At 55.3% G+C, this 22935-nt stretch overlaps 3 protein-coding genes across 10 annotated transcripts in view; 2 read left to right on the top strand and 1 right to left on the bottom strand.

Annotated features, from left to right (window-relative positions):
- The window catches only part of FAM131A (family with sequence similarity 131 member A), an 11331-nt gene extending 4823 nt beyond the window's left edge, over positions 1-6508 (top strand). For all 5 annotated transcript variants that reach the window (XM_025375170.1, XM_025375169.1, XM_025375168.1 and 2 more), the window contains 4 exons: positions 2003-2096; positions 2346-2528; positions 3005-3121; positions 4728-6508. In XM_025375170.1, the coding sequence (XP_025230955.1) occupies positions 2027-2096; positions 2346-2528; positions 3005-3121; positions 4728-5197 (840 nt within the window). In that variant the 5' untranslated portion in view covers positions 2003-2026 and the 3' untranslated portion in view covers positions 5198-6508. The remainder of the gene's footprint in view (positions 1-2002; positions 2097-2345; positions 2529-3004; positions 3122-4727) is intronic.
- The window catches only part of EIF2B5 (eukaryotic translation initiation factor 2B subunit epsilon), a 566918-nt gene that overhangs the window by 215812 nt on the left and 328171 nt on the right, over positions 1-22935 (top strand). The gene's annotated exons all lie outside the window — the stretch shown is intronic.
- Positions 6421-22381, bottom strand: CLCN2 (chloride voltage-gated channel 2). Of its 4 annotated transcripts, none has more exons than XM_025375140.1 (24): positions 21658-22381; positions 19219-19375; positions 18926-19057; positions 18429-18557; positions 18209-18342; positions 18026-18103; positions 17867-17945; positions 17609-17734; positions 17428-17512; positions 17238-17339; positions 15937-16021; positions 15617-15772; positions 15139-15208; positions 14784-14894; positions 14338-14551; positions 13899-14032; positions 13488-13660; positions 13271-13385; positions 12975-13048; positions 12681-12734; positions 12531-12569; positions 12251-12355; positions 7165-7251; positions 6421-7023 (listed from the first exon to the last, which is right to left on the bottom strand). In XM_025375140.1, exons 1-24 carry the CDS (start codon positions 21718-21720, stop codon positions 6829-6831), a joined length of 2697 nt encoding a protein of 898 aa, XP_025230925.1. In that variant the 5' UTR covers positions 21721-22381; the 3' UTR covers positions 6421-6828. The 4 variants fall into 4 exon arrangements, with proteins under 4 accessions (XP_025230925.1, XP_025230926.1, XP_025230927.1 ...); XM_025375141.1 differs by having other exon boundaries at positions 14784-14843; positions 21658-21892; XM_025375142.1 differs by lacking the exon at positions 7165-7251 and having other exon boundaries at positions 6427-7023; positions 21658-21892.

Raw genomic sequence — 22935 nt, 5'->3', positions numbered from 1 at the left:
CTTTTTTTTTTTTTTTTTTTTTTTGAGACAGAGTCTTGCTCTGTTGCCCGTGCTGGAGTGCAGTGGCCGGGATCTCAGCTCACCGCAAGCTCCACCTCCCAGGTTTACGCCATTCTCCTGCCTCAGCCTCCCAAGTAGCTGGGACTACAGGCGCCCGCCACCTCGCCCGGCTAGTTTTTTTGTATTTTTTTTTAGTAGAGACGGGGTTTCACCATGTTAACCAGGATGGTCTCGATCTCCTGACCTTGTGATCCGCCCATCTCGGCCTCCCAAAGTGCTGGGATTACAGCCTTGAGCAGCCTATGCATTTTTAAGAAATTATTCTGTATTCGGTGCTATGCTAAACACTGGGCACTACAGTGACCAAAACAGACTGAATTCCCCAAGAGCCAAAGACCAGTGAGGGAGACCAACAAGAAACAGGAAATGCAAAAAGACCATTATTACTCACTATGATTAAGGGCCACAAATGGGATACATTGACAGAGAGTGATTTGAGACTAAAGAGAGAGGACAGACTACCAAGAAGGGGGCCAGGAAAGCTACTCTGACAAGGTAGTATTTTGGCCCAAACTGGAAGAATGAGAAAGAGCCAGCCAGCCATCAGAATAGTCCAGAGGAGAAGAGGAGCACTACACTCACTACACTTTGGCCTGAGAAAATACATGGGATTGGAGGAGGCTGGGGGAACACCACCTCTGCCGACCTGGGCAGGAGACATTGAGGCCTTGAGAAAGGGCAGTGGCAGTAGGAGTAGAAAGGACAGGGTAGGAGCAGGGAGCTTGCCGGTCGAATTATTAGGTCTTATCAACAGATATGGGCAAGCAAAGCCTAGGGGAGAGTTGATGGTAATGCTGAGTTTGGAGCCAGGCTGGATGGGAGAATGGTGGGTGATGCAAAGGAAAGAGGTCAGGAAGCAGGGCTGTATGTGGGGAGAAGGTGTTGGGGTTTGGTGTCCATCTTGCTGAGTTTGCCAGAATGTGGATGGGAAGACCAAGAGGAGGAACAAGGGGCAGAGGGGAGGGGAACCTTTGTTTCTTTTTGAGACGGAGTCTTGCTTTGTTGCCCAGGCTGGAGTGCAGTGGCATGATCTCAGCTCACTGCAAGCTCTGCCTCCCAGGTTCACGCCATTCTCCTGCCTCAGCCTCCCGAGTAGCTGGGACTACAGGCGCCCGCCACCACGCCCGGCTAATTTTTTGTATTTTTAGTAGAAATGGGATTTCACTCTGTTAGCCAGGATGGTCTCGATCTCCTGACCTCATGATCCACCTGCCTTGGCCTCCCAAAGTGCTGGGATAACAGGTGTGAGCCACCATGCCCGGCCGGGGAGGGGAATCTTAAAGAAGTCCTAGCCCAGGTGCGGTGGCTCATGCCTGTAATCCCAGCACTTTGGGAGGTCGAGGCGGGTGGATCATGAAGTCAGGAGTTCCGAGACCATACTGGGCCAAGATGGTTAAATCCCATCTCTACTAAAAAATACAAAAATTAGCCAGGTGCGGTGGTGGGCGCCTGTAATCCCAGCTACTTGGGCGGCTGAGGCAGGAGAATCGCTTGAACCTGGGAGGTGGAGTCTGCAGTAAGCCGAGATCACGCCACTGCGCTCTAGCCTGGGCGACAGAGCAGGACTCCATCTCAAAATAAAAAAAAAAAAGAAGTCCTGGATACCACACTCTTCTCCCTTCCTCCTCTTCCCTCTCCTCAGAGGTCCCACTCGTGGTTTTTCATTTCCTGCCCTGCCTCCATCTCCTCTGGGTGCTGGGAAAGTGGAGGATTAGCTGAAGTTTTGCTTCTTGGGGCCTGTCTGAATCTCCGTTGCTTTCTGCGAGGACATAACTCACCTGTCCTAGCTTCTTATCATCTTACATTTCCCTGTAGCCACTGGGACATATGTGCTGTTCCTTCCTAGCTCTTGTCTCCTCATGCCTTCACTGGGGTATGGGCATGTTAGGGGGAAGGTCATTACTGTCAGAGGGGCACTGACCTTCTAATGGTGTTATCCAAGGTGAATGTTGGAGACACAGTCGCGATGCTGCCCAAGTCCCGGAGAGCCCTAACTATCCAGGAGATCGCTGCGCTGGCCAGGTCCTCCCTGCATGGTATGCAGCCCCTCCCGTGTTTCTGGCCACTTTGTCCTTTCTCCTCCGTTTTGCACAGTCCCTTTGGAACTGTTTCCTGTGAGCACATGCTGGGGTCTCCCCTTTCTTCTCTCGCTCAGGTGAATCTCAGCCCCTTCTCCCACCCAAAGGTTCACATAGATCCTAACTACTGCCACCCTTCCACCTCCCTGCCCCTGTGCTCCCTGGCCTGGTCCCTTACCAGGCTTCTCCACCCTCCCCCGTCTCCAGGTATTTCCCAGGTGGTGAAGGACCACGTGACCAAGCCTACTGCCATGGCCCAGGGCCGAGTGGCTCACCTCATTGAGTGGAAGGGCTGGAGCAAGCCGAGTGACTCGCCTGCTGCCCTGGAATCAGCCTTTTCCTCCTATTCGGACCTCAGCGAGGGCGAACAAGAGGCTCGCTTTGCAGCAGGTGGATGGCAGAAAGGGAATAAGTTACACTCTTGGCACAGGGCTGCTTTTTTTTTTTTTTGAGACGGAGTCTCACTCTGTCACCCAGGCTGGAGTGCAGTGACGCAATCTCAGCTCACTGCAACCTCTGCCACTCCAGTTCAAGAGATTCTCCTGCCTCAGCCTCCCGAGTGGCTGGGATTACAGGTACCTGCCACCGTGCCTGGCTAATTTTTGTAGCTTTAGTAGAGATGGGGTTTCACCGTCTTGGCCAGGCTGGTCTTGACCTCCTGACCTAGTGATCCACCTGCCTCAGCTCCCAAAGTGCTGGGATTACAGGTGTGAGCCACCGCACCCGGCCAGGGCTGCTTTCTTGTCTCCTCAGGTCTGACGTGGGGGTTGGAGTCTTTCCATACCTGTTTCTCCTCTCTCCTGTCTCCAAGCTGAGCCCTAGACTTAGCTCACCTTCTCTGCTTATGCGTTCTGTCCCTGCGACAGGAGTGGCTGAGCAGTTTGCCATCGCGGAAGCCAAACTCCGAGCGTGGTCTTCTGTGGATGGCGAGGACTCCACTGATGACTCCTATGATGAGGACTTTGCTGGGGGAATGGACACAGGTGAGGGACATCCTGGGCTATTGCTGTGGTGGATCTGGCTGATAGACCTTGGGATTCATTCAGAGCCACACCCAGAACACTCAGCCTTTGGAAGGGCAGGGGAGAGGGGCAGACTCAGTCCAGGCAGGCCTGGACACTCCAGGGACAGGAAGGCTGTCCACACTCACGGGTGGGAAATGAGCAGACAGAAATGGAGTCGTTCCTTTCCCACAGGTGCTGAGGCCTCTCTGCCTGTCTGCACAGTTGTGCCTTGCAGTCCTCAAAAAAAAAAAAAAAAAAAAAAAAGCCAAAAGACCTCAAGGACACCTTCTGGGAGGGTCTGCAATGCCTTTGCCTCTTCATCTCCAAGGCAGGCTTCTGGCTGGCTGTGGCAGGGCAGATGAGTTGCAGTGCACAGCCCAGCACCTTGCAGGGCTGCATCCCAGGTCAACAGGAAGGCATGCTGGGCCTGGAACACCCACGGGGCCGTGCTGGCTCCAATTCAGCATCCTTGCATTCCAGCCTGTGGGCCTTTCTCCGGGCCAGTGCTTGCAGCGGGGACCCTGCAGGGCTCTGCAGCTGTGTTCGGCCCTCTCATCTTTCATTCCCTAGACCACATGGCTGACTTTCTCTGTAGCTTCTGGGCTCAAGTCTCACAGGCCACCATTCCCCACAACCTCTTTGCCTTTGAAGATTACCTCTACCATCCCCTACCCCTCCAGTGAATTAATAAGTTCTCCAAGGCAGGCAATACATGAGAGCAGGTTGGGAACTGCTGCTGTGGTCTGAGGGGTTGATTTGGATGTCTGAAGCCAAGATGGAACCTTAAACCACAGGCATTTTTGTTTGATTGAGTTCCAGGCCTACTTTGACCCCTGGAGTAATGATAATAACTAACATTTATCCAAGGCTGCTACTAGCCCATGTGGAATCTTTGTGCAAATTAGAAAAAGGCACCCCTTTCTCTGGCAGGCCAGGGCATGCTGCTTGGTGAGCAGAGTATGGGTTAGATTTTGCTATCTCTCACTGCCTTGGACAGGCCCTGTTGTGTGATGAGCAACCTGTATGGCCATATGTGGTGACCCTGCATTTACTGCTTGTTTACTGTGTGCCAGACACTTTTTCTTTTTTTTGAGATGGAGTTTCACTCTTGTTGCCCAGGCTGGAGAGCAATGGCACAATGTCAGTTCACCGCAACCTCCGCCTCCCAGGTTCAAGCAATTCTCCTGCCTCAGCCTCCCTAGTAGCTGGGATTATAGGGATGTGCCACCACGCCCAGCTGATTTTGTATTTTTAGTAGAGATGGGGTTTCTCCATGTTGGTCATGGATCCCTGAGATCCTTACCTCAGGTGATCCGCCTGCCTCAGCCTCCCAAAGTACTGGGATTGCAGGCGTGAGCCACCACACCCGACTGTGTGCCAGACTCTTGTTCTTGTATTGTTAGAATCTCCATCTCACCATTAAGGAAACTGAGGTCTCAAAAAGTTGTGACTGGTTCAAGGTTACCCAGCACCTACCTACCACCCCCAGAGCTATGCCAGGGGTGGAGTGGGGCGAATGTGGCTTCCAGGTTGGCCAATTGAAATGAAGCCAGCAGGACTATCTTCTTTTCTCTTCCCCTCACAGACATGGCTGGGCAGCTGCCCCTGGGGCCCCACCTCCAGGACCTGTTCACCGGCCACCGGTTCTCCCGGCCTGTGCGCCAGGGCTCCGTGGAGCCTGAGAGCGACTGCTCGCAGACCGTGTCCCCAGACACCCTGTGCTCTAGTCTGTGCAGCCTGGAGGACGGGTTGTTGGGCTCCCCAGCCCGGCTGGCCTCCCAGCTGCTGGGTGATGAGCTGCTTCTCGCCAAACTGCCCCCCAGCCGGGAAAGTGCCTTCCGCAGCCTGGGCCCACTGGAGACCCAGGACTCGCTCTACAACTCGCCCCTCACGGAGTCCTGCCTTTCCCCCGCTGAGGAGGAGCCAGCCCCCTGCAAGGACTGCCAGCCGCTCTGCCCACCACTAGTAGGCAGCTGGGAACGGCAGCGACAAGCCTCTGATGTGGCCTCTTCTGGGGTGGTGTCCTTAGATGAGGATGAGCCAGAGGAACAGTGACCCACATCATGCCTGGTGGTGGCATGCATCCCCTGGCTGCTGCTAGGGGCAGAGTCTCTGTGCCCAAGTGTGGGCTCAAGGCTCCCAGCAGAGCTCCACAGCCTAGAGGGCTCCTGGGAGCGCTCGCTTCTCCATTGTGTGTTTTGCATGAAAGTGTTTGGAGAGGAGGCAGGGGCTGGGCTGGGGGCGCATGTCCTGCCCCCACTCCCGGGGCTTGCCGGGGGTTGCCCGGGGCCTCTGGGGCATGGCTACAGCTGTGGCAGACAGTGATGTTCATGTTCTTAAATCAAAATGCCACACACACATTTCCTCCTCGGATGATGTGAACCACTAAGGGGGTTGTGACTGGGCTGTCGGGGGGTGGGGTGGGAGGGGGCCCGGCCACCCCCTACCCTCCCCATGCCTCTCTCTTCTCTGCTTTTCTTCTCACTTCCGAGTCCACGTGCAGTGCTTGATAGAATCACTCCCACCTGGAGGGGCTGGCTCTTGCCCTCCCGGAGCCTATGGGTTGAGCCGTCCCCCAAGGCCCCCTGCCCAGCTGGGCTTGTGCTGTGCTTCATTCACCTCTCCATAGTCTCTAAATCTTCCTCTTTTTTCCTGAAGACAGAAGGTTTTTGGTCTGTTTTTTCAGTCGGAGCTTCTCTTCTCTGAGAGGCTTTGGAATGATGAAAGCATGTACCCTCCACCCTTTTCCTGGCCTCCTAATGGGGCCCGGGCCCTTTCCCAACCCCTCCTAGGATGTGTGGGCAGTGTCCTGGCGCCTCACAGCCAGCCGGGCTGCCCATTCATGCAGAGCTCTCTGAACCGGAGGTGGAAGAAAGGATGGCTCTGGTTGCCACAGAGCTGGGACTTCATGTTCTTCTAGAGAGGGCCACAAGAGGGCCACAGTGGTGGCCAGGAGTTGTCAGCTGATGCCTGCTGAGGGGCAGGAATCGTGCCAGTGAGTGACAGTCATGAGGGAGTGTCTCTCCTTGGGGAGGAAATAAGGTAGAGCCTTTCTGTCTGAATGAAAGGCCAAGGCTACAGTACAGGGGCCCCGCCCCAGCCAGGGTGTTAATGACCACGCAGTGGAGGCCTCTGGCAGATCCTGCATTCCAAGGTCACTGGACTCTAGGTTTTTGTGGTTGTGGGAAGGGTGGGTGGCTTTAGAATTAAGGGCCTTGTAGGCTTTGGCAGGTAAGAGGGCCCAAGGTAAGAACGAGAGCCAACGGGCACAAGCATTCTATATATAAGTGGCTCATTAGGTGTTTATTTTGTTCTATTTAAGAATTTGTTTTATTAAATTAATATAAAAATCTTTGTAAATCTCTATATACATCTGGTCATTGGAGGTTCCAGTTATAAACCCATCTTAGTTCTACCCCTTTCCCCTCAAAGGGGGAGCAGGGGTCAAGTGACCCTGCCAGGGCAGGGCTGATCTTCCTGCCCCTGGAAAAGTTGCTGTAGGTGGGCAGTGGGTCAGATTCCAGGTAGGATAAACTGGGAGAAGCTGGCACCCCAGGTCTGGAGGGGGCTGGGGTTCAGCCTCCGGCTGTAGCTGCCTCCTGCCTTCCCAAGGCAGAAGGAATGAGAGATGCACATTCTGGGATGACAGGCATGGCTAGCACCATCCTAGGCCACCCACGAGGGGCTCATTGGCATTTGTCATCGCTGTCGGAAGGGCTGCCCTCCCGGGGGAGGCCATGACGGGAATGGGGCCCCCAGAGTGCGTGCACCTCAGTGGTCTCCGTGTCACTGCTGCTGGTGGCACTGTCTCGGAAGCTGGCGAGGGGCGGCCGAACTTTCACACCCTGTGCTGTGACAGAGCCCTCGATAGCCTTCCGGAGCTGGAAAGGTGAGAGGGACAGATGTCTGGACCCAGAGCTCCTGGCTCAGACTCCTCCCTACCTTCCTCCCCAGGTGAGCTGGACATAAGCTTCCATGCCTTTTTGGAAGTGGAGCAGTTTTGGAGGCCACCATCACCTCACCTCCTTTAGAGTAACGATTCCAATGAGTCTGCCAATACTGGTGACATAAGCATGGTCCACTCCCAGCAGTGAGAAGATGGTGTGAGTCTGCAGTGTGGGAAGAAAAGAGATTGGACTTGATGGACAATGGGCAGCTCTAAATGACAGGCCACAGGGGCCCAGGACAAGGTTGGTGTGGAATAGAAAGGGTGCCACAGATTGGGAGGGAAGGAGACAGGACTGCTGGAGGGAAAATAATGACAATAGTAATAATAGAATGTTTCTGTGTCCAGGCCTCAGAAACTTGATACTCAAAATCCTTATGTTGCTTATATTGACGGAGAAATAGGATGGGGGAAGAATTCTTAGTCTCATGTTAGAAAGGGGGATGCAGGACAGAACAACTCTTCACATGTGAAATCTAGTGATTGGCCAGGCTCCATGCTAGGTCTTCATTATCATTTAATTCCAGTACTGTCCTGAGAACTAAGCATTAGGAGAAGCAGCATGGGGCTCAACAGTGAAGTGACTTGTTCCGGGCAGGTCATCAGGAGTGGCTGTGCAGCCCCAGTCACTTTTCATCACACTAGAGAGGGACGCATAACCCCAGTCCTGTTTAGTAGCAGATATACCGAGAAGAGAGAGTCCACACACACCTTAAGGGCACCGGGGCCCTGAATCCTATGCCTCTCGTTCCACTGCTTCTCAGTTGCCCTCCTACCTGGCTGGCCAGGTTTGGAGTCTCCCGTGCTCTGGCATTCCAGTCTTGGCCTGAAGCATGCTATGCTCTCATACAGTCTGCCTTTTCTAGGGTCCAATCCCAAGTTCCGTTGAGATGCAGCTTGCAGTCCAGGAGGACAATGGTCACCCCCATCTTCCCATGTTTTTCTTGCTTTGAGCCTTCCCCTAAGCTTTCAGATATAATCACCAGCGGTTCAGAAACTGTCAGCCAGTTCTCCTTATGCTTTCAGTAGATTTTCTTGGGGCCAGATGTCTTGAAAAATGCTCTCCTGACTCAGCAGTTCCTGGAATTTTTGGCCTATCATTTATCTCACTGTTCTGAGTTTACTTGTAAGCCTCTTGGCTTAATGTTTGAATCAAGACGAGCATAATAACAGCTTCTTGTGTACCAATTACTCAGAACTCACTTAAATTACCTTAACACTTTTAAAATGTTCTTACACATTTGAAATTCTTTAGGGAAGGATTTCCAGAACCTTCCTAAATTTCTCCACCCATGGCATGATAGTACTTAGAGGGGCAAGAAGTTCAATTTTAGAATAAGCTCTTCCGGCCGTGACAGCTCATACCTGTAATCCTAGCACTCTGGGAGGCCAAGGTGGATAGAATGTTGAGCCCAGGAGTTTGAGACTAGCCTGCAATATGTGAAACCCTGTCTCTACAAAAAGCCAGACATGGTGGTGCATGCTTGTAGTCCCAGCTACTTGGGGGGCTGAGTTGGGAGGATCACCTGAGCCCAGGAGGCAGAGGCTATAGTGAGCCACGATCATGCCACTGCACTCCAGCTTGGGTGACAGAGTGAGACCCTGTCTTAAAAAAAAAAAAAAAAAAAAAAAAAAAAAAGTTCTTCTGTGTTCCTTCAATACCTATAACACAGTTGTCATGTGGTTAGCGATTCCTCCTCCTATCTAACTTGAGTCCTGTGTGCTACAAGTTAGCTTTAATTTCCTTGTCTGACTTCAGAGGGAAACCTTTTTATTATAAGGTTTCCTGTGTTAATAATCCCTTAGACTTGTCTTCTTATGGTCAAATAACCCCTCTCATCTTCTCCCAAGGAGCCTATTAAATAGTTACCTTGAATTTTCTTTTTCTCCACAATCGTAATCAGGTGAGCTTCTGGCTGGTGATATGCCTTTCAGGTTTGCAAACCACTTGCCCCTGACAGTCACCAAGCCTTACCAATCCACTTCCTGAACATCCTGGCCATTACTGACTCTAGCCTCACTAGCCTCACAAAGACTGGGGCTGCAACAGCCTGATGGGTTCTCCTTTCTGCCTCCCTTCCCTCCAGTCTGGCCCTGCTTATTCTATGCACTTTGTCAAACCTGAGTACAGCCCAGACTCCCTAGAAGGCCCATGAGACCCTTCCCAAGCCAACTCCAACCTGTCTTTGTAGCCTCACAGTCTACTGTGCACTCTAGCTTCCAGCCTCCAGCTTCACATAATCACTCTTCTTTTTCTGAAAACATTCATTTCTTTCACACTTCAGCTCTTCTCTCATTATTTTTTTAAACATTTTTTTAGTTAAAAAAATTTTTTTTGGCCGAGTGCAGTGGCTTATGCCTGGCCAATATGGTAAAACCCTATCTCTACTAAAAATATAAAAACTTAGCTGGGCGTGGTGGCATGCTCCTGTAATCCTGGCTACTCGGGAGGCTGAGGCAGGAGAATCACTTGAACCTGGGAGGTGGAGGTTGCAGTGAGCCAAGATCACACCACTGTACTCCAGCCTGGTGACAGAGTGAGATTCTGTCTAAAAATAAATAAATAAATAAATAAATAAATAAATAAAATTTTTTGGTTAGAAGACAGTCTTGCTATGTTGTCCAGGTTGGACTTGAACTCCTGGGCTCATGCAGTCCTCCCACCTCAGCCTCCTGAGTAGCTGGGACTACAGGTGTGCACCACCATGCCCAGCATATGCTATCTTTTAAAATTCATCTCTCAGTATAAGTAGTAGTAGTAGTAACAGTAATTCCTAACATATATTGAGTATTTACTGTGTGTTAGGCCCTATTGTAAGTGCTTCACATGTTTCAAGTCCTGTAATTCTTAGAAAACTCAGTGAGGTGTGATCCCCATTTTACAGATTGGGAAAGTGAAGCACAGAGAGGCTAAGAAACTTACCAAGGTACACAGCAAGCCAGCATGTAGCATAGTGAGGATTTGGGTTCAGCTGGTCTGGCCCTAGCATTGGCCCCACTCTGGCCTTTACCATTGCTTCTCCGTGGGTGGCTTCTGAATGAATTAATTATTAGCTGGCACAGTGATCTCCAGTTGCACGGGTTCCTAAGTAGTCTCCAATGTTTTCTCTCTCTTATCTGAATGTTCCCCTCCTGAACTTAATTGGGTGACTACCTATTGATTCCTCAGGCCTGTAAGGACATTTTGAGTTCTAATCTTTTATGTTCTTATCACTTCTAGTTCTTTGTACTTTTGTTAGTTGGTTCCTCAAAGGCTTCTTCTCTTCCTCTGATTTTCAAGTTTGTAACAAATGTCTACTTTGTTCTTTTTCATTTGATTTAATTATACATCACGGAACCCATTGGAGGGCCCATACTTCTTGGGCTTGGGAATAGTGAACTGACACGGAGAGGGACAACATGGCCTTCTGAAAGAATCCTGGGAGCAGGGCCAGGAAATCTGGGCTCTGGGCCTGACTCTGCTGGGCTGACTCAGGCACATTACCTCCGCGCTGCATGCCTCAGTTTCCCTGTGTATTAATATGGTTAAGACCACAGGCTTTTGAGTCAGACCATTCTAGATTCCAGGCCCAGTTCTGCTAATTATTATTATTTTTTTGAGATGGAGTTTCGCTCTTGTCATCCATGCTGGAGTGCAGTGTCGTGATCTCGGCTCACTGCAACCTCCACCTCCCACGTTCAAGCAATTCTCCTGTCTCAGCCTCCCAAGTGGCTGGGATTACAGGTGCCAGCCACCACACCTGGCTAATTTTTTGTATTTTTAGTAGAGATGGAGTTTCACCATGTTGGCCAAGCTGGTCTTGAACTGCTGACCTCAAGTGATCCACCTGCCGCAGCCTCCCAAAGTGCTGGGATTACAGGTGTGAGCTACTGCACCAGTTCTGCTACTTATTAGCTGTGTGTCCTTGTGCAACTTGCTCAACCTCTCTGAATCTCAATTTTCTCATCTATGAAAACTGGAACATAATATCTAATAGTGTGGTCGTGATGATTCAACACTTGAAGAGCTTAGCACAGTGTCTGGCACATAGCAAGCATTCGAAAAATGTCAGCATGATCATCATCATGAAAGTCTGAGGAGTAAGATCATTGTGGAAAAGCCTCAGAGGTTTTGGGAAGAAAGGCTTTAGAAAAAAGCCCTCTCAGGCCTATTACCTTTTTTCTTGCAACTGCATTGCAGTTTGCCACTCATCCAAGGACTTCCACGTTCCTTTATTACCTTTTACCTTTTTGTTTCTCTTTTGTCCCCTATGCTTCCTGCCTTAGTCTCCACTTGTCCATGCTATGCTGGCTCTTAGGCAAAGTTTGTATGTAAGCTAAATGCCCAAGCTGCAGGTTTTGCGCATGTCTACCTGCTGCTTATCCCCTCCCCCAAACCCCCCAATGCTTCAAGGCTTGTACATTATGCCTGTCAAAGATTTAGCTAAAACACCCCTTGGCTTCTGCTGGGTCCCAGGAGCCACTTTACCAATGCAGGCTGCCCTCCTTAGGAGTCCTGGAAGCAGAGAGCTCCTGGCCTCCTCTGGTGTCTGCCTCACCCACCACCAGGCAGTCTACTCCGTTCCTCGCCCCCATTTCTACAGGCTGCTTTGCAGTTCTGCTGAGCCATCTTCCTGCGTCCCCACCAGTTTTCCTTCGGCCCACATTAAGGCAGACTTTCTGGGGTCTGACATTCCAAGCCCCCTACTGGGTGTTTCTCATCTTTGTTTATCTCTTCTCTGCAGTCTCCCCACCACTACTTGGATGTTTGTTAGCTTGTTTATTGGATTTTCTTATCCTGCCTGTTTCTCACCCATTTTTTTCCGCATGGGCGTATCAACCTTGTTGGGCTGTGGTGGCCTCCTGCCTAGCTCTGACCCTGGGCTGGCCTTCTGGCTTCCACCCAGCTCAAGCCCTGTCTTTGTTGCTTCTTTGGTCCAGAGTTCCCTCGAGGGCAAGGCTGAGCAGAGGAAAAACGATGCCTGGCTCCACCACAGAGCAGGAGGAGGCTGCTCCCACCTCCCATCATCCAAGCAATATGTCTAAAAAACATCTCAGCACTGAGCCAACTCCCTTCTCCTCCCTCCTTCCCCACTGGCCTGAGTCCAAACTTGTAGGGGGACCAAGATCTCCACTGTGTCCTGAGAGCCCAGGCCAGCCCTGGGCCAGGCTGCTGGCCCTACCTTGTGCAAAGAGGTCCGCTCCACCAGCTGGAAGGGAGCAGGATCAATTTTGCAGTCACTGAAGTTGACAGGTTCATCTAGTTGTTGCTCCTCCCACTCCAGAATCTGAGGGGAAGAGACTACGAGGGTTAGGGAGAAGGTGCCTGTAGCTGACCTCACCTCCCTGAAAGCTGACTTGCCCTTTTTCCAACCCTGTGGTCCCTCCCATGGGGACAGCAGCCAACATGATGACTGAACACACCCAGAAAGAAACAGGGTCCAGAGTCCAGTGGCACCTTACCTCTTCAGGGCTCATCTCGCCTTCCAGGTCCGCGTCACTCTAGTAGAGAGGGAGGGAGGCTGGCAGCTAGGGGCTCTGGAGTTTATCCAGCCTAGACCCTGCCCTCCCTGCCCGGTACCCCCGAGCTCCTGGAAGAGCAGGCATACTTACTGCCAGGGAGATTCGGACCCGCTTCAGCTTGCGCTTCTCACAGGATTCCAACTTCTTCAATTTTGTTAGAGCCAAATCAGAAAGATGAGGAGTTGAGGTTATAGGGAAAGGGGAGGTGAGGGGAAGTGGTAGAGCCCAGGGGGAAGGGCATGCCGCAGGACCCGAGCTGACAGCAGGGAGGGCCGAAGGGCAGGGAGAATAGAGGCAGGCACTGCAGGGTTAATGATGTGGTCTCAGCATTGGCGAGGGAGCTGGGGAAAAAGCAAGCTAGGAGGAGAGGCTCCAACCACTCACCTCTGAAGCAGCTTCAGGGGGTGGACTGCCACAGAAGAGGCTCCGGAGGGCAATGCTTGCCGACTCCGCGCTTCCTGTGTTCCCAAACATAAGGCCCCCGGGGGCAGTGTCATCTTTGGGGGAGAGGACCAGGAAAGGTAAGGAAGACAGGGGGAGAGGTATCGTAGTTCCAGCCCTGGCCCATGTGGGCAGCCTCTTCCAGCTGGAATATGCCCCAGCAACAGGGCTGGGCAGGGACTCTAATGGATCTCAGTAGCTTGGCTGAGGCTCTGTTGACACAGGAGAGATGGGCTTACCTGTGGAACTCTCTCCAAGGTTCCTGGTGACACTGGGCCCCCTCTTGAGTGCAGGCTTTAGGGGCTTGTGGGTCTCCCCCCGGGCTGCCGGGAAGCCTGAGTCTTCTGTGTTCACCTGCATGGGCAGGAAGGGGCTGGTGGGGCCATGGCCCCAGACCACCCTCCCAATCAGTCTACACAAAGACATTTAGGAAGTGTTTGTGGCTTCTCCTCTCACCTGGAAGCAGACAGAAGCCTCAGGGCTAGGGGGACCCTCCTGATCAGATGGTGGAGAGGTCTGGGTGGCTCTGCGCTCCTGCATGTGCTGCCGCCGGCGGGCTGGGCTCAGCTGGGCCCCCAGCAATGCCACCACCTGTGAACGCTCGATGGAACCCAGCAGAATCATGGACTCTGGACAGAACAGGTGGAAGGACTCAGGAGCTGAGAGGGAGCCCTCTAGCCCCATCCTTCTCTCACACTCAAGAGTGGGGCCTTGCATTCAGGCCACACACCAGAGGGAAGCCCCCACCTGGCAAGTGCTGGCCCATTCCCTTTGGAACCAAGGAGACCAGTCCTGAGCTCCCTGCCCCTTCCCGAAGCTTCGACCCTTGGAGATGCCCCTAGCACCTGGGCCCCCTCCTGGCCTCACCAGGGGACTCCACTAGGGCCAGCATTCGGCCCTTGGTCCTGTGCAGTGCCAACCGCAGGTCCCGGAAGGTGCAGCTGAGGGCCACATGGGGAACATCCCGCACCATGATGTCCTCCACACGCACCCGGTACTGCCTGGGGGCCGAGAGGGGCGCTTGGTTTATGGTCAGCATGGGGAGAGTTGCCCAGAGCATTACCATCCCAGGGCCACAAGGAGGGCTCCAGAGCCCATCCATGGGGATGGGGGCTAAGGGCCAAGGGGTGCTCCCACCCTTCTTTCTGAACAGCAGGGGCCAGCTACAGTCCCTCCGGGGTGTGGACGAAGGTGGCTCATCTCCCAGCTTCATAGGCTCCAGGACCTTGCTGGAGGTGGGTGTAGGGGGATCTAGGATGCCCTCTGCCCCTCACCCACAGCCCCCTTGGCACCCAGCCCTCCGTACTGGTGGCGGCCCCAGCCCAGCTCAGGCAGGTAGGGCAGTTTCTTGATTCGGATGATGCTGTCATAGAGGGAGGGCTGTAGACTCTGGGCGACAGCGTTAGCCAGGATGACGGCGATCATGACAGGCAGGATATGGGCAATCTGGCCTGTGAGCTCGAACACGATCACAGCCGTGGACACTGTGTGTGTCACCGCTCCTGCCAACGCAGCCGCCCCTGGGGACGGTCACACTCAGTCTCCTCAGGGTGCCCAGGCCCCAGAAGACTCTCCACAGCCAGGGCAGGTCCTGAGTGGGTCCCTCAGGGCTGCCCAATACAGTCCTGGGATTGGGCCTGTGCTTCTGATGGAAGCCTGCTTTCTGCCAGCAGGGGGCATCAGAGTCTCAGACCCTGTGGCTGGGGCGTGGGTGGGGGGTCTTCCAAGGCTGATGGGACCTGAGGCACTTACCAACCACAGCGTAGCCCCCAGGCACAATCCGGTAGGTGCTGCTGTCTGTATGAATTCCATCTGGGAACCAGGCAGCCATGCTTTCGCCCACCAGACGCCCAAATGCTGCTCCTTCAGGGAGGAGGGTGGGAAGAGAAAGAGGCAGTGGAGGGGGAGGGCAGAGGGCACTAGGAAGAGAGAGGGTCAGAGGGTGAGGGAGGGGCCAGTGGGTCATTCAGTGCAGGGCACAGCCCTGCGGGGTCAGGGTTCAGGCTAGGGCTGGACCAAAAACCCGCTCTTGGGCAGAGGGATGGCCCAGGGGCGGCCAGAGGGTCGGGAAGGTGCAGGCCGGGATAGCAAGCAGCTGAGAACTCACCAATGACAAAGACAGGCATGAAGGCGCCACAGGGAACTGGGATGGTGGTGGCCAGTGCAGACATCCAGAACTGCAGGCAGGGGGTGGTTCAAAGGCGAAGAGGCTCCACCTGGCCCCAGGCAGCCCACAACTCCACCCAGGAGAAGTCTACCTCCCTGGTCAGGTAGGCATAACCCTCCCAACTACCCCATAATCCTCCCAGCTACCCCGGAACCCCCAGGCCTCCCAGGTGATGGCAAGGGGAAGGACCCTGGAAGCAGATGGCTTGGGTTCAGATCATCGCTCTGCCCTCTAGCTGTGTGACTTTGGGCCAGCTACTTCACCTCCTTGTATTTCGACTCCCCATCTTTCAAATGGGGCTAAAAATAGTGCCTTTCCCATGTCACTGTGGAGAGGCTTCAAGCAGTGAGCACTGCATGGCAGGTGCTTAGAAGGGCAAGCTATGTAAAGGTTAGCAGTGTACACATGAGGAGCCCACCTTCATGAGAATGAAGATGACCAGGGTGAGGAAGACGTTGGCACGTGGTGGGTTCCAGGCCTGTGAGGTGCTGGGTGGTTCTAGCTCCTCCACCAGGCCCTGGTGGACCCACGTCCGATTGTCAAACAGGGTGACCAGCGTCTCTTTCTGTGAGAGCTAGAGTGAACAGGGTGCCTCAGGCTGGGGAACCAACAGGATGAAGGGAAGAGGCCATGGCATCCCATGGGGAACAAGGGGTCCCGCAGTCACACTGGGGCTGTTGGCTTTGGAGGGAATGCCTTCCAAGGGAAAGCACAAACTCCTGTTCTGCCTGTGGTTACCTGTCCAGCCATGAACTGTCCAAAGCCAGGGGGGAAGGTCAGCGTGGAGATGAGCAGCGTCACCAGAGCCGGGAAGAGCAGGCGTCTAGAGTCGTAGGTTTCACATCAGTCGTGGGTGGCCAAGGGCTGCGTGCCCTCGCATATCTCAGGGCTGAGGTCAGAGCAGAGCCTTGGCTCTTTCATGAAAACACTCAGTCCTGACAGAAGGTCTCCTCTGCTGTTTATGATATGATAGCCCCAAGGGTAATAATGGTGGACTGGAGTTACTCTAAGTGCAGGGGTCTGACCCGAAGACCTTTCTGTCAGTCCCTGACTGTGTAGGTGGGTAGCAGCAGCAGAAAGTCCATCCTCCAAGCCCTCCCTGGGGCCCCTCCGAGTTGTTATTCCACCCTCCGCCCTCAGAAGCCCATCTGAAGGGCATATTGTGTGGTGGGGTGGAGAAGTTTCTGCCTCTGTTTGTCTCTCTGCGGTGACTTAGAGTGAAGGTCAATGTTGGGGGAAGGTGGGGGTCACTTGTGAAGTTGACCAGAGGTGTATAGGGAGCAGGTTCAGCTGGGTGCCCTCTCTCTGAAGGATGTCAGTCCCAAGGGAAGTCATGTCTCAGGCCTCCTCACTCCCAATTCTCAGGGTCACACTGACAGAGTTGTGTTCTGGAGATAAAAAAAAAATCTCGGCCATGCACAGTGGCTCACGCCTGTAATCCCAGCACTTTGGGAGGCTGAGGTGGGCGGACCTGAGGTCAGGAGTTTGAGACCAGCCTGACCAACATGGCAAAACACCGTCTCTAATAAAAAATACAAAATTAGCCAGGTGTGGTGGCACATGCCTGTAATCCCAGCTACTTGGGAGGCTGAGGCAGGAGTATAGCTTGAACCCAGGAGGCGGAGGTTGCAGTGAGCCGAGATCGCACCATTGCACTCCAGCCTGGACAACAAGAGTGAAACTCCGTCTCAAAAAAAAAAAAAACAAAAAAAAACAACCAAGAAATCTCGTCCATCCTCATGGGTCATGGGGGCAAACAGGCTCAAACACTCTCCAGGGAGCCAGGCCAGCGGACCTGAGGAGGCCTTAGTCTTTGATTCCCAAATGTCCTCTGCCACTGACTATAAACTTAAAAGTGCCAATTTTCAGGTAATTCATATGAACATAAAAATGCTCACTCAGCCTGGAAAATACCCTGGCTGATTTCTCAGGGGAGTGCCTGTTTTGACTGGGCCACTCTCTCGCCATCACTGTCCCCTGACCTACTGCGGCCCTTATACAAGCCAAAGCAGCCTGGAGAGGAGCCGAGAGCCACTCACTTCCTCATGAGGAAGCGATTGATGGTTTTCTGCTTCCGCATCACCTGGACAATCTTCCGGTTCAGGTAGACAAAGAGGGCTCCACCGAAGCCACTAGCAATACTGGAAAGGGAAGAGGCACCCGACTGAACAGGAGTCTTCCAGAAACCCCCCCTCCTCTCCAACACCCCCAGGCCCCTTAGCTCCTCACCCAATGACAGCAAAGGCTGGCAGCTCCTGCAGGTCAAAGGGGAAGTCGAGCCGGAATCGGGTTTTGAAGAGGGCCGTAATAGTCTCTAAAGGGAAGAATAGCAGAGGGAGGCAGGCCTAGCCTCGTGGGCCCCCTACCTGGCACCATCTCGGGCTGCCCTCATCCCCTGGGTGCCCCCCACCTTCATCCCGGTTCCAGACTGCCAAGACCCGGAAGATGAAGGCACTGAAGGTGGCAGCGAAGAAGCCCCGCCAGTAGTTCCGTACCGCGAAGAAGGTGGAGGTGACCTCGATGCTGAAGAGGACGCCTGTGAGGGGGAGGGAGACCGTCACTTGAGGCCTGGGCCTGGCCTAAGGCCTCGGACCCAGAGAAGAGGGGTCAAGGAGGAGAGGCCAAGGGCAGGGTTGTGGGGCTGGACAGACCTAGGAGCCCTGCCTACCTCCAATAGGTGCCGCAAAGCAGCAGCCCACCCCCACGGCACAGGCGGCAGCCAGCATCTCTGTGTTCCGGGATTCATTCTGGTGAGAGTGGTGGCAAGAGGGGGTCAGCCGTGGGCTCAGCAGCCTCTGCCCCCCACTTCCCTCAGGGTTCCCCTTACCTCATAGATACCCCCAAAGAGGGAGAGGAACTTGCTGAGAAGGGCAGCACACATGCTTGCGATATGCACAAAAGGGCCCTGTGGGGTGGGGCAGGCCGTGAGTCGGGAGGGGGCCCACCCTGACCTTGGCCTGGCCTCCTCTTCCACCAGGAGGGACTCCTTCATTCCCCAACCTGCAGTTACCTCTTTGCCAAGCGGCATTCCGCTGCCCAGGGCGCAGGTCAGCCCAATGACCTTAGCTATAAAGGTCTTGAGTGTGAGGTATTCTTTCAGCACCACTCCCCGCAAGATGGTCTTCATCTCAGGGATGCCAGAGCCTGGAGAGGGAACAGTCTCAGGAGAGGCATTTGGTGTGCCTATTTCAGGGGTCCCACCTCTGCCCTCCCCTTCTCTTCTAACATACCGACAGCCTGAGGGGCCAGGATCTGTGTGAATCCGGCTGAGAAAGTGATGAGGACAACAGGGTAGGTGACCCAGGCCAGGTACTGGAGTAAGATGCTAGTGTTCAAACCCCGGGACATCCACTGCTGGGCTGTGGGAAGATGACCTGCTGGACCCCCAGTGCACAGACCCACTACCTGCCTGGCCAGTGGACCACGCTGATATGACAGGCTGTCCCAAGGAATACCACATGTCAGGGCATGGGGGAAGGAAAGGGTCCCTGAGGGCATTCACTGGGACAAAGCCCAACCTAGGCAAGAGGGTCACTTGGAGAGGGGACACAAGAAGCTGTACCCTATGGGAGTGGCTGAGAAGATGCCTGAATCTGGGCAGTCAGACTGGCTGGGGAAAGTGGTCAGTGGCCAAGAAGCCAAGATGCCTTCCTCCACGTCTAGATGAGTGTGGCATGGACGCAGGAGGTTTCTTCCCAGTCCTCCCCCTGCCAGCTGTCGCCCTCACCTTGCAGACAGGCAGCAATGGCATAGTCCATGGCCCAGCTGACCAATGCCATGAGGAGCCCCAGCAGGACCAGGAAGATCCAATCTTCACCAACCCTGGATACTAGGAACTTGTGGCAGCGGACAGAACAGACTGGATGCAGGGAAGGGAAGAAGGGGGAGGCTGGCACCAAAGTGCTCCTACCCCTTTTACGGCCCCCTCAACTGCCCCCTCTCCCCCATCAGCAGCTCTAATGGCCTCTGCTCCCCTCAGCATAGCACAGCCAGGTCCCTTGCCCCCAACCCAGTTCTCACTGCGGCATTGGGCACAACGGCTCCGTCCATATTCCAAGAGCTCTGGGGCAGCCCGAGGGGAAGGGGGACCTTTCCAGGGTTCAGGCCCTCCCAGGCGAATCCGAGCAGCTTCCTCTTTGGCAAAGGCCCCAAGGTCCTGAGTGTACCGGCCATACATCTGCAGCAACAGGAGGGATGGGGGCATTTGAGGTCATGGGCTGAGTGGGAATGCAGGGAGGGTTCTTAGAGCCTCCACTCCCCTTCTCCCAGCCCCCACATTGGATATCCCTCTTGAACGCACAGTTCCCACTCTGGCCCAAGGTGTGGGAACAATGCACATTGCAGACTGTGGGGGCTGTCCTGGCCAGAGTGATGGGGACAGCCAAGGTACAGGGACACAGCTCTGGGGGTGGCAGAATAATCGGTCCTCTTCTCACAGGCCTGGGGCTGGGGCACTGAGGAGGAGTGAGAGGGAAGCCCCAGAAGAGGAAAAGATGGAAAAAACACTTTTAAGTGGGAGGTGGGAAGGTCAGGGAGTAAGGGATGATCAAGGGCACATGGGCAACAATAAGAGCCTCATGGAGCTCGGGGCAGCTGAGTTGGGCCCAGGAGCAGGCGCAGCCCCAATCCTTATCACGTTCCTGCTGGGCCTCTGGCCTGTGACCAACTCAGCTGCACCCCTCCCACCCACCCTAATCCCCTTGTCCCCATTCTCCACTGCCACCCCCACCAGCCTGCCAGCCCAGCTGGGAGTGGAAAGCCTCTTGCCTAGGGTGGAGAGGGCTTGGTGACCTCAGCCCCACTATGGAGCTGCACTGAGCCCAGTGGTGGGTTGGGGGACAGCGGAGGCTGAGGATGGCTGGGCTGTGACTGTGGATGCTGGGGTGATGGGACCGGAGAGTCGCCTGAACCATGGCTAGACCTGCCAAGCTGGGCGTGTGTTGGGGGGCGGGGAGGAGTAGATTCCGGCTGCCACCCGCAGAGCTTCGGGACACAAAGGGCTCCTGTTGGGGCTGGGATTGGATGGGGGGGGCGGGGAGGAAGGGAGGGAAAGATAGAGACAGAGAGAGGGTGAGAGATAGAGAGTGAGGAAAGGGAAAGCGAAGAGAAGAGAGAACTAGAGAGGAGAAAGGAAAAGAAAAAAGAGAGGCAAGGTGAAGGGACAGAGAAGAGAAAGAAGGGGATGAGAGAGGAAGAAGTCGGGAGGAGGAAGAGAACTGAGAGTATTAAGAGGCAAGCACGGTGTAGGAGGAGGGAGCTGAGAGTGGGAGAGAAAGACAAAGGGACAGGATGGGGAAGGGGGGCGGGGGCAGGCTGGAGCACCGAGTGCCGGGGACAGAGCTCGACCCTGAGAGCTCATTCCAGAGACAGCTGGAAGGGACGGAGATGGAGAGGTGGTGGCTGGTGTTAGGAGGCACCATTTCAGAGGCCAGGTGCCTGGCTTCCTTGACCATGCTCCTATCCTGGTCTGGGCCGATTGACAAGTGTCTCCTACCCCATCCCAAGGGTTGGCCCCTTTACCCTTGCTCTATTCCCACCTCTCCCTGTCATCCTGATTCATCCAGCTACTTTCTCCTAACTGGGCACCTCCCAGACTTAGTTACAGCCTCTCCTCCCCAAGACGTTCCCTCCCTGCCACCTTCCTGGGCAAATTCCAGCCCAAGCTGGTAAAAAGGAACCAGGGGCCCCTTCCTTTCCTTAGGGCTTGGGTCTTCCACCCCAGTGACAGGAGGAGGGTCACGTGGCTTCTCAAACACCAAGTAACAATGGGGGCGATAAGTCGGCTCAGAGCCCAGGACCCCTGCGCTTCTAATGAGGTCAGGGGACACACCCAGTAGTGGGTGGGGGCTGGATACCCCACATCAGCATGGACAAAGGTTCCAATTCCCACACCCATTCCTGCTTCATCCACCCTCCCTAATGCTCCTGTCCCCTAGAGTGGCAAGCCACCTTTTTCCAGAGTCAACTGAGGGGCTCCTAGAGCCAACGCTGGGTGTGGAGGCCCCAGAGGTAGGGTCTGGGGCGGACCATCTTTCTACACACTAGATTCTATGCTTAGCATGGTGCCATGCACATGGCAGGGACACAGAGAATGTCTTGGGTGGTGGAAACTTCAATGGTGTGAATGGTGCCGCGGAAGGCGCAGTGGGGTGCTAAGACTTGGGCCCAAGTGGTGAAGGGGAGGAGCAAAGAAAACGTGCATGTTGAGGGGGTGAGGGGAAGGACACCTGGGACAAGTACCTGGTGTCCTTGTCCTCTGCAGGCCCTCAGCCTCAGCCAGAAACCAGCATGCAGTTTCCATCCCTTCGGCCCTGCAGCCTCAAACTTCCAAGCCTCAGTTTCCCCAGCTCAAAAGGCTGGGACAGGATTAGGGTAGGCCCCTGGTCCTCGCGCTTCCCAGGGTAACCTGGAGCGGCGGTCCCGGAGCGCACTCCTCGGGCTCAGCTCATCTTCACTTACCAGGGTCTGCTCGTACTGCAGCGCCCGCGGCTCCATCCCTTCCTCCGCCGCCGCGGCCGCCATCTCCACGCACTGCCCTCTCGCCTCCCTCAGCGGCTCCGGCTCTGTCCTGGACTCGGCTCCCGGCCCGCAGAGTCAGCGCAGGTAGCCGTCCCGTCCCCGCAGCTCGGGAGGCCGAGAGCAGAGTGCGGCGGGCCCCCGGCGGGCGCCGCTGGCGCAGCCTCCCGCTCGCGTCCCCTCCTCGGCGGGCGGGCCGAGGGCGGTGCCCTCTGCGCTGCTCCGCCCGCCGGCCCATCCGGAGGGGACGGCCCAGCCAGGCTGGGGTCCGTGCGGGGCCTCCCGAGAGGCGGCAAAGGGCGCTGGGAAGGCGTAAGCCCGCGCCGGCTCCCTGCAGAGGCCCGGGTCGGAGAGGGGCGCCCGGGAGGGGCGGGTCTACTGGCACGTGGAGGGGCCCACCCGGGTTCGCAGTTCCCAGTGCCCAGGCAGGAGGGGCTGCAGACGCCTGAACTCCGTAGGGGTTGGGGCTGGGAGCTGCGGAGCTGTCTACATCGGATTCCTCCGGGTCAGCCCGTTAGGAGCCGCCTCCCCTCTGCCCCTCCGAAGGAACGAGCGGCCCAGACAGGCCCAGGAAGGCCCCTCTGCCCCGTCAGGGGTGAAAAGCAAAGCTGGGAGAATTCGGAGGGAATTGGAGCCGTCTTCCTCATCCTTCCTTTTCTCGGGGCTCCCCTGGGGAGGTGCACTTGGAGCAACCCGGCCTACGGGGTGTGCAGGGGTGGAGGTTGGGGAGGGCACCGGAAGGGGTAGGCCAGAGGGAAGGGAGCTCCAGGTGCCGGGAAGTCCACTTCTGGGACGCGGGCGTGGGTCGCTTCTCCCTGGTTGGGCCCAAGGAGGAACCAGAGTCGCTGCTTCCATCTCTCCGCTTTGGGGGAACCGCCTGCTGGTGCTCTGGGTTCTCTATCAGGGGCTGGTGAAGGATAGAACAGATGGCAGAGCGCGCGCAGGGTGGATGGGCAGCATAGAGATAGTGTGAGAGGAGCGAGGACAGCGCCCAGGAAACGCACAAGTGTGCGGGACAGTCAGCACCAGGAGGAAGGGGCATTTGGGAGGCAGAGGAGGGCCTCAGGGGGCGGGGGCAGTGCCCGGGAAGGGGGAGCCTTGTGATAGAAGCCAGCACCCAGGAGGAAGGGCCAGTGTGAGGGAAGAGCTGGTGTCCAAGGGACAGGGCAGTGCCAGGCTGAAGGGGCACGGAGGGGATCCGTGTCCAGGAGAAGGCAGTGG

The sequence above is a fragment of the Theropithecus gelada genome, chromosome 2 (genome assembly GCF_003255815.1).
Source record: "Theropithecus gelada isolate Dixy chromosome 2, Tgel_1.0, whole genome shotgun sequence".
NCBI classification, from domain to species: Eukaryota; Metazoa; Chordata; class Mammalia; order Primates; family Cercopithecidae; genus Theropithecus; species Theropithecus gelada.
This window is presented reverse-complemented; position numbering and strand designations above follow the sequence as displayed.

What these genes read in the sequence shown, in the direction of transcription:
- CLCN2 (XM_025375140.1), bottom strand. Translation starts at nt 21,720, where the DNA reads ATGGCGGCCGCGGCGGCGGAGGAAGGGATGGAGCCGCGGGCGCTGCAG. An exon ending in CTGGGCTGGGGCCGCCACCA is followed by an intron (nt 14,033 to 14,337) that starts GTACGGAGGGCT and finishes CTCGGCCCCCAG; the next exon opens with GCAGTACCGGGTGCGTGTGG. An exon ending in CCTTGGAGAGAGTTCCACAG is followed by an intron (nt 13,049 to 13,270) that starts GTAAGCCCATCT and finishes TTGGGAACACAG; the next exon opens with GAAGCGCGGAGTCGGCAAGC.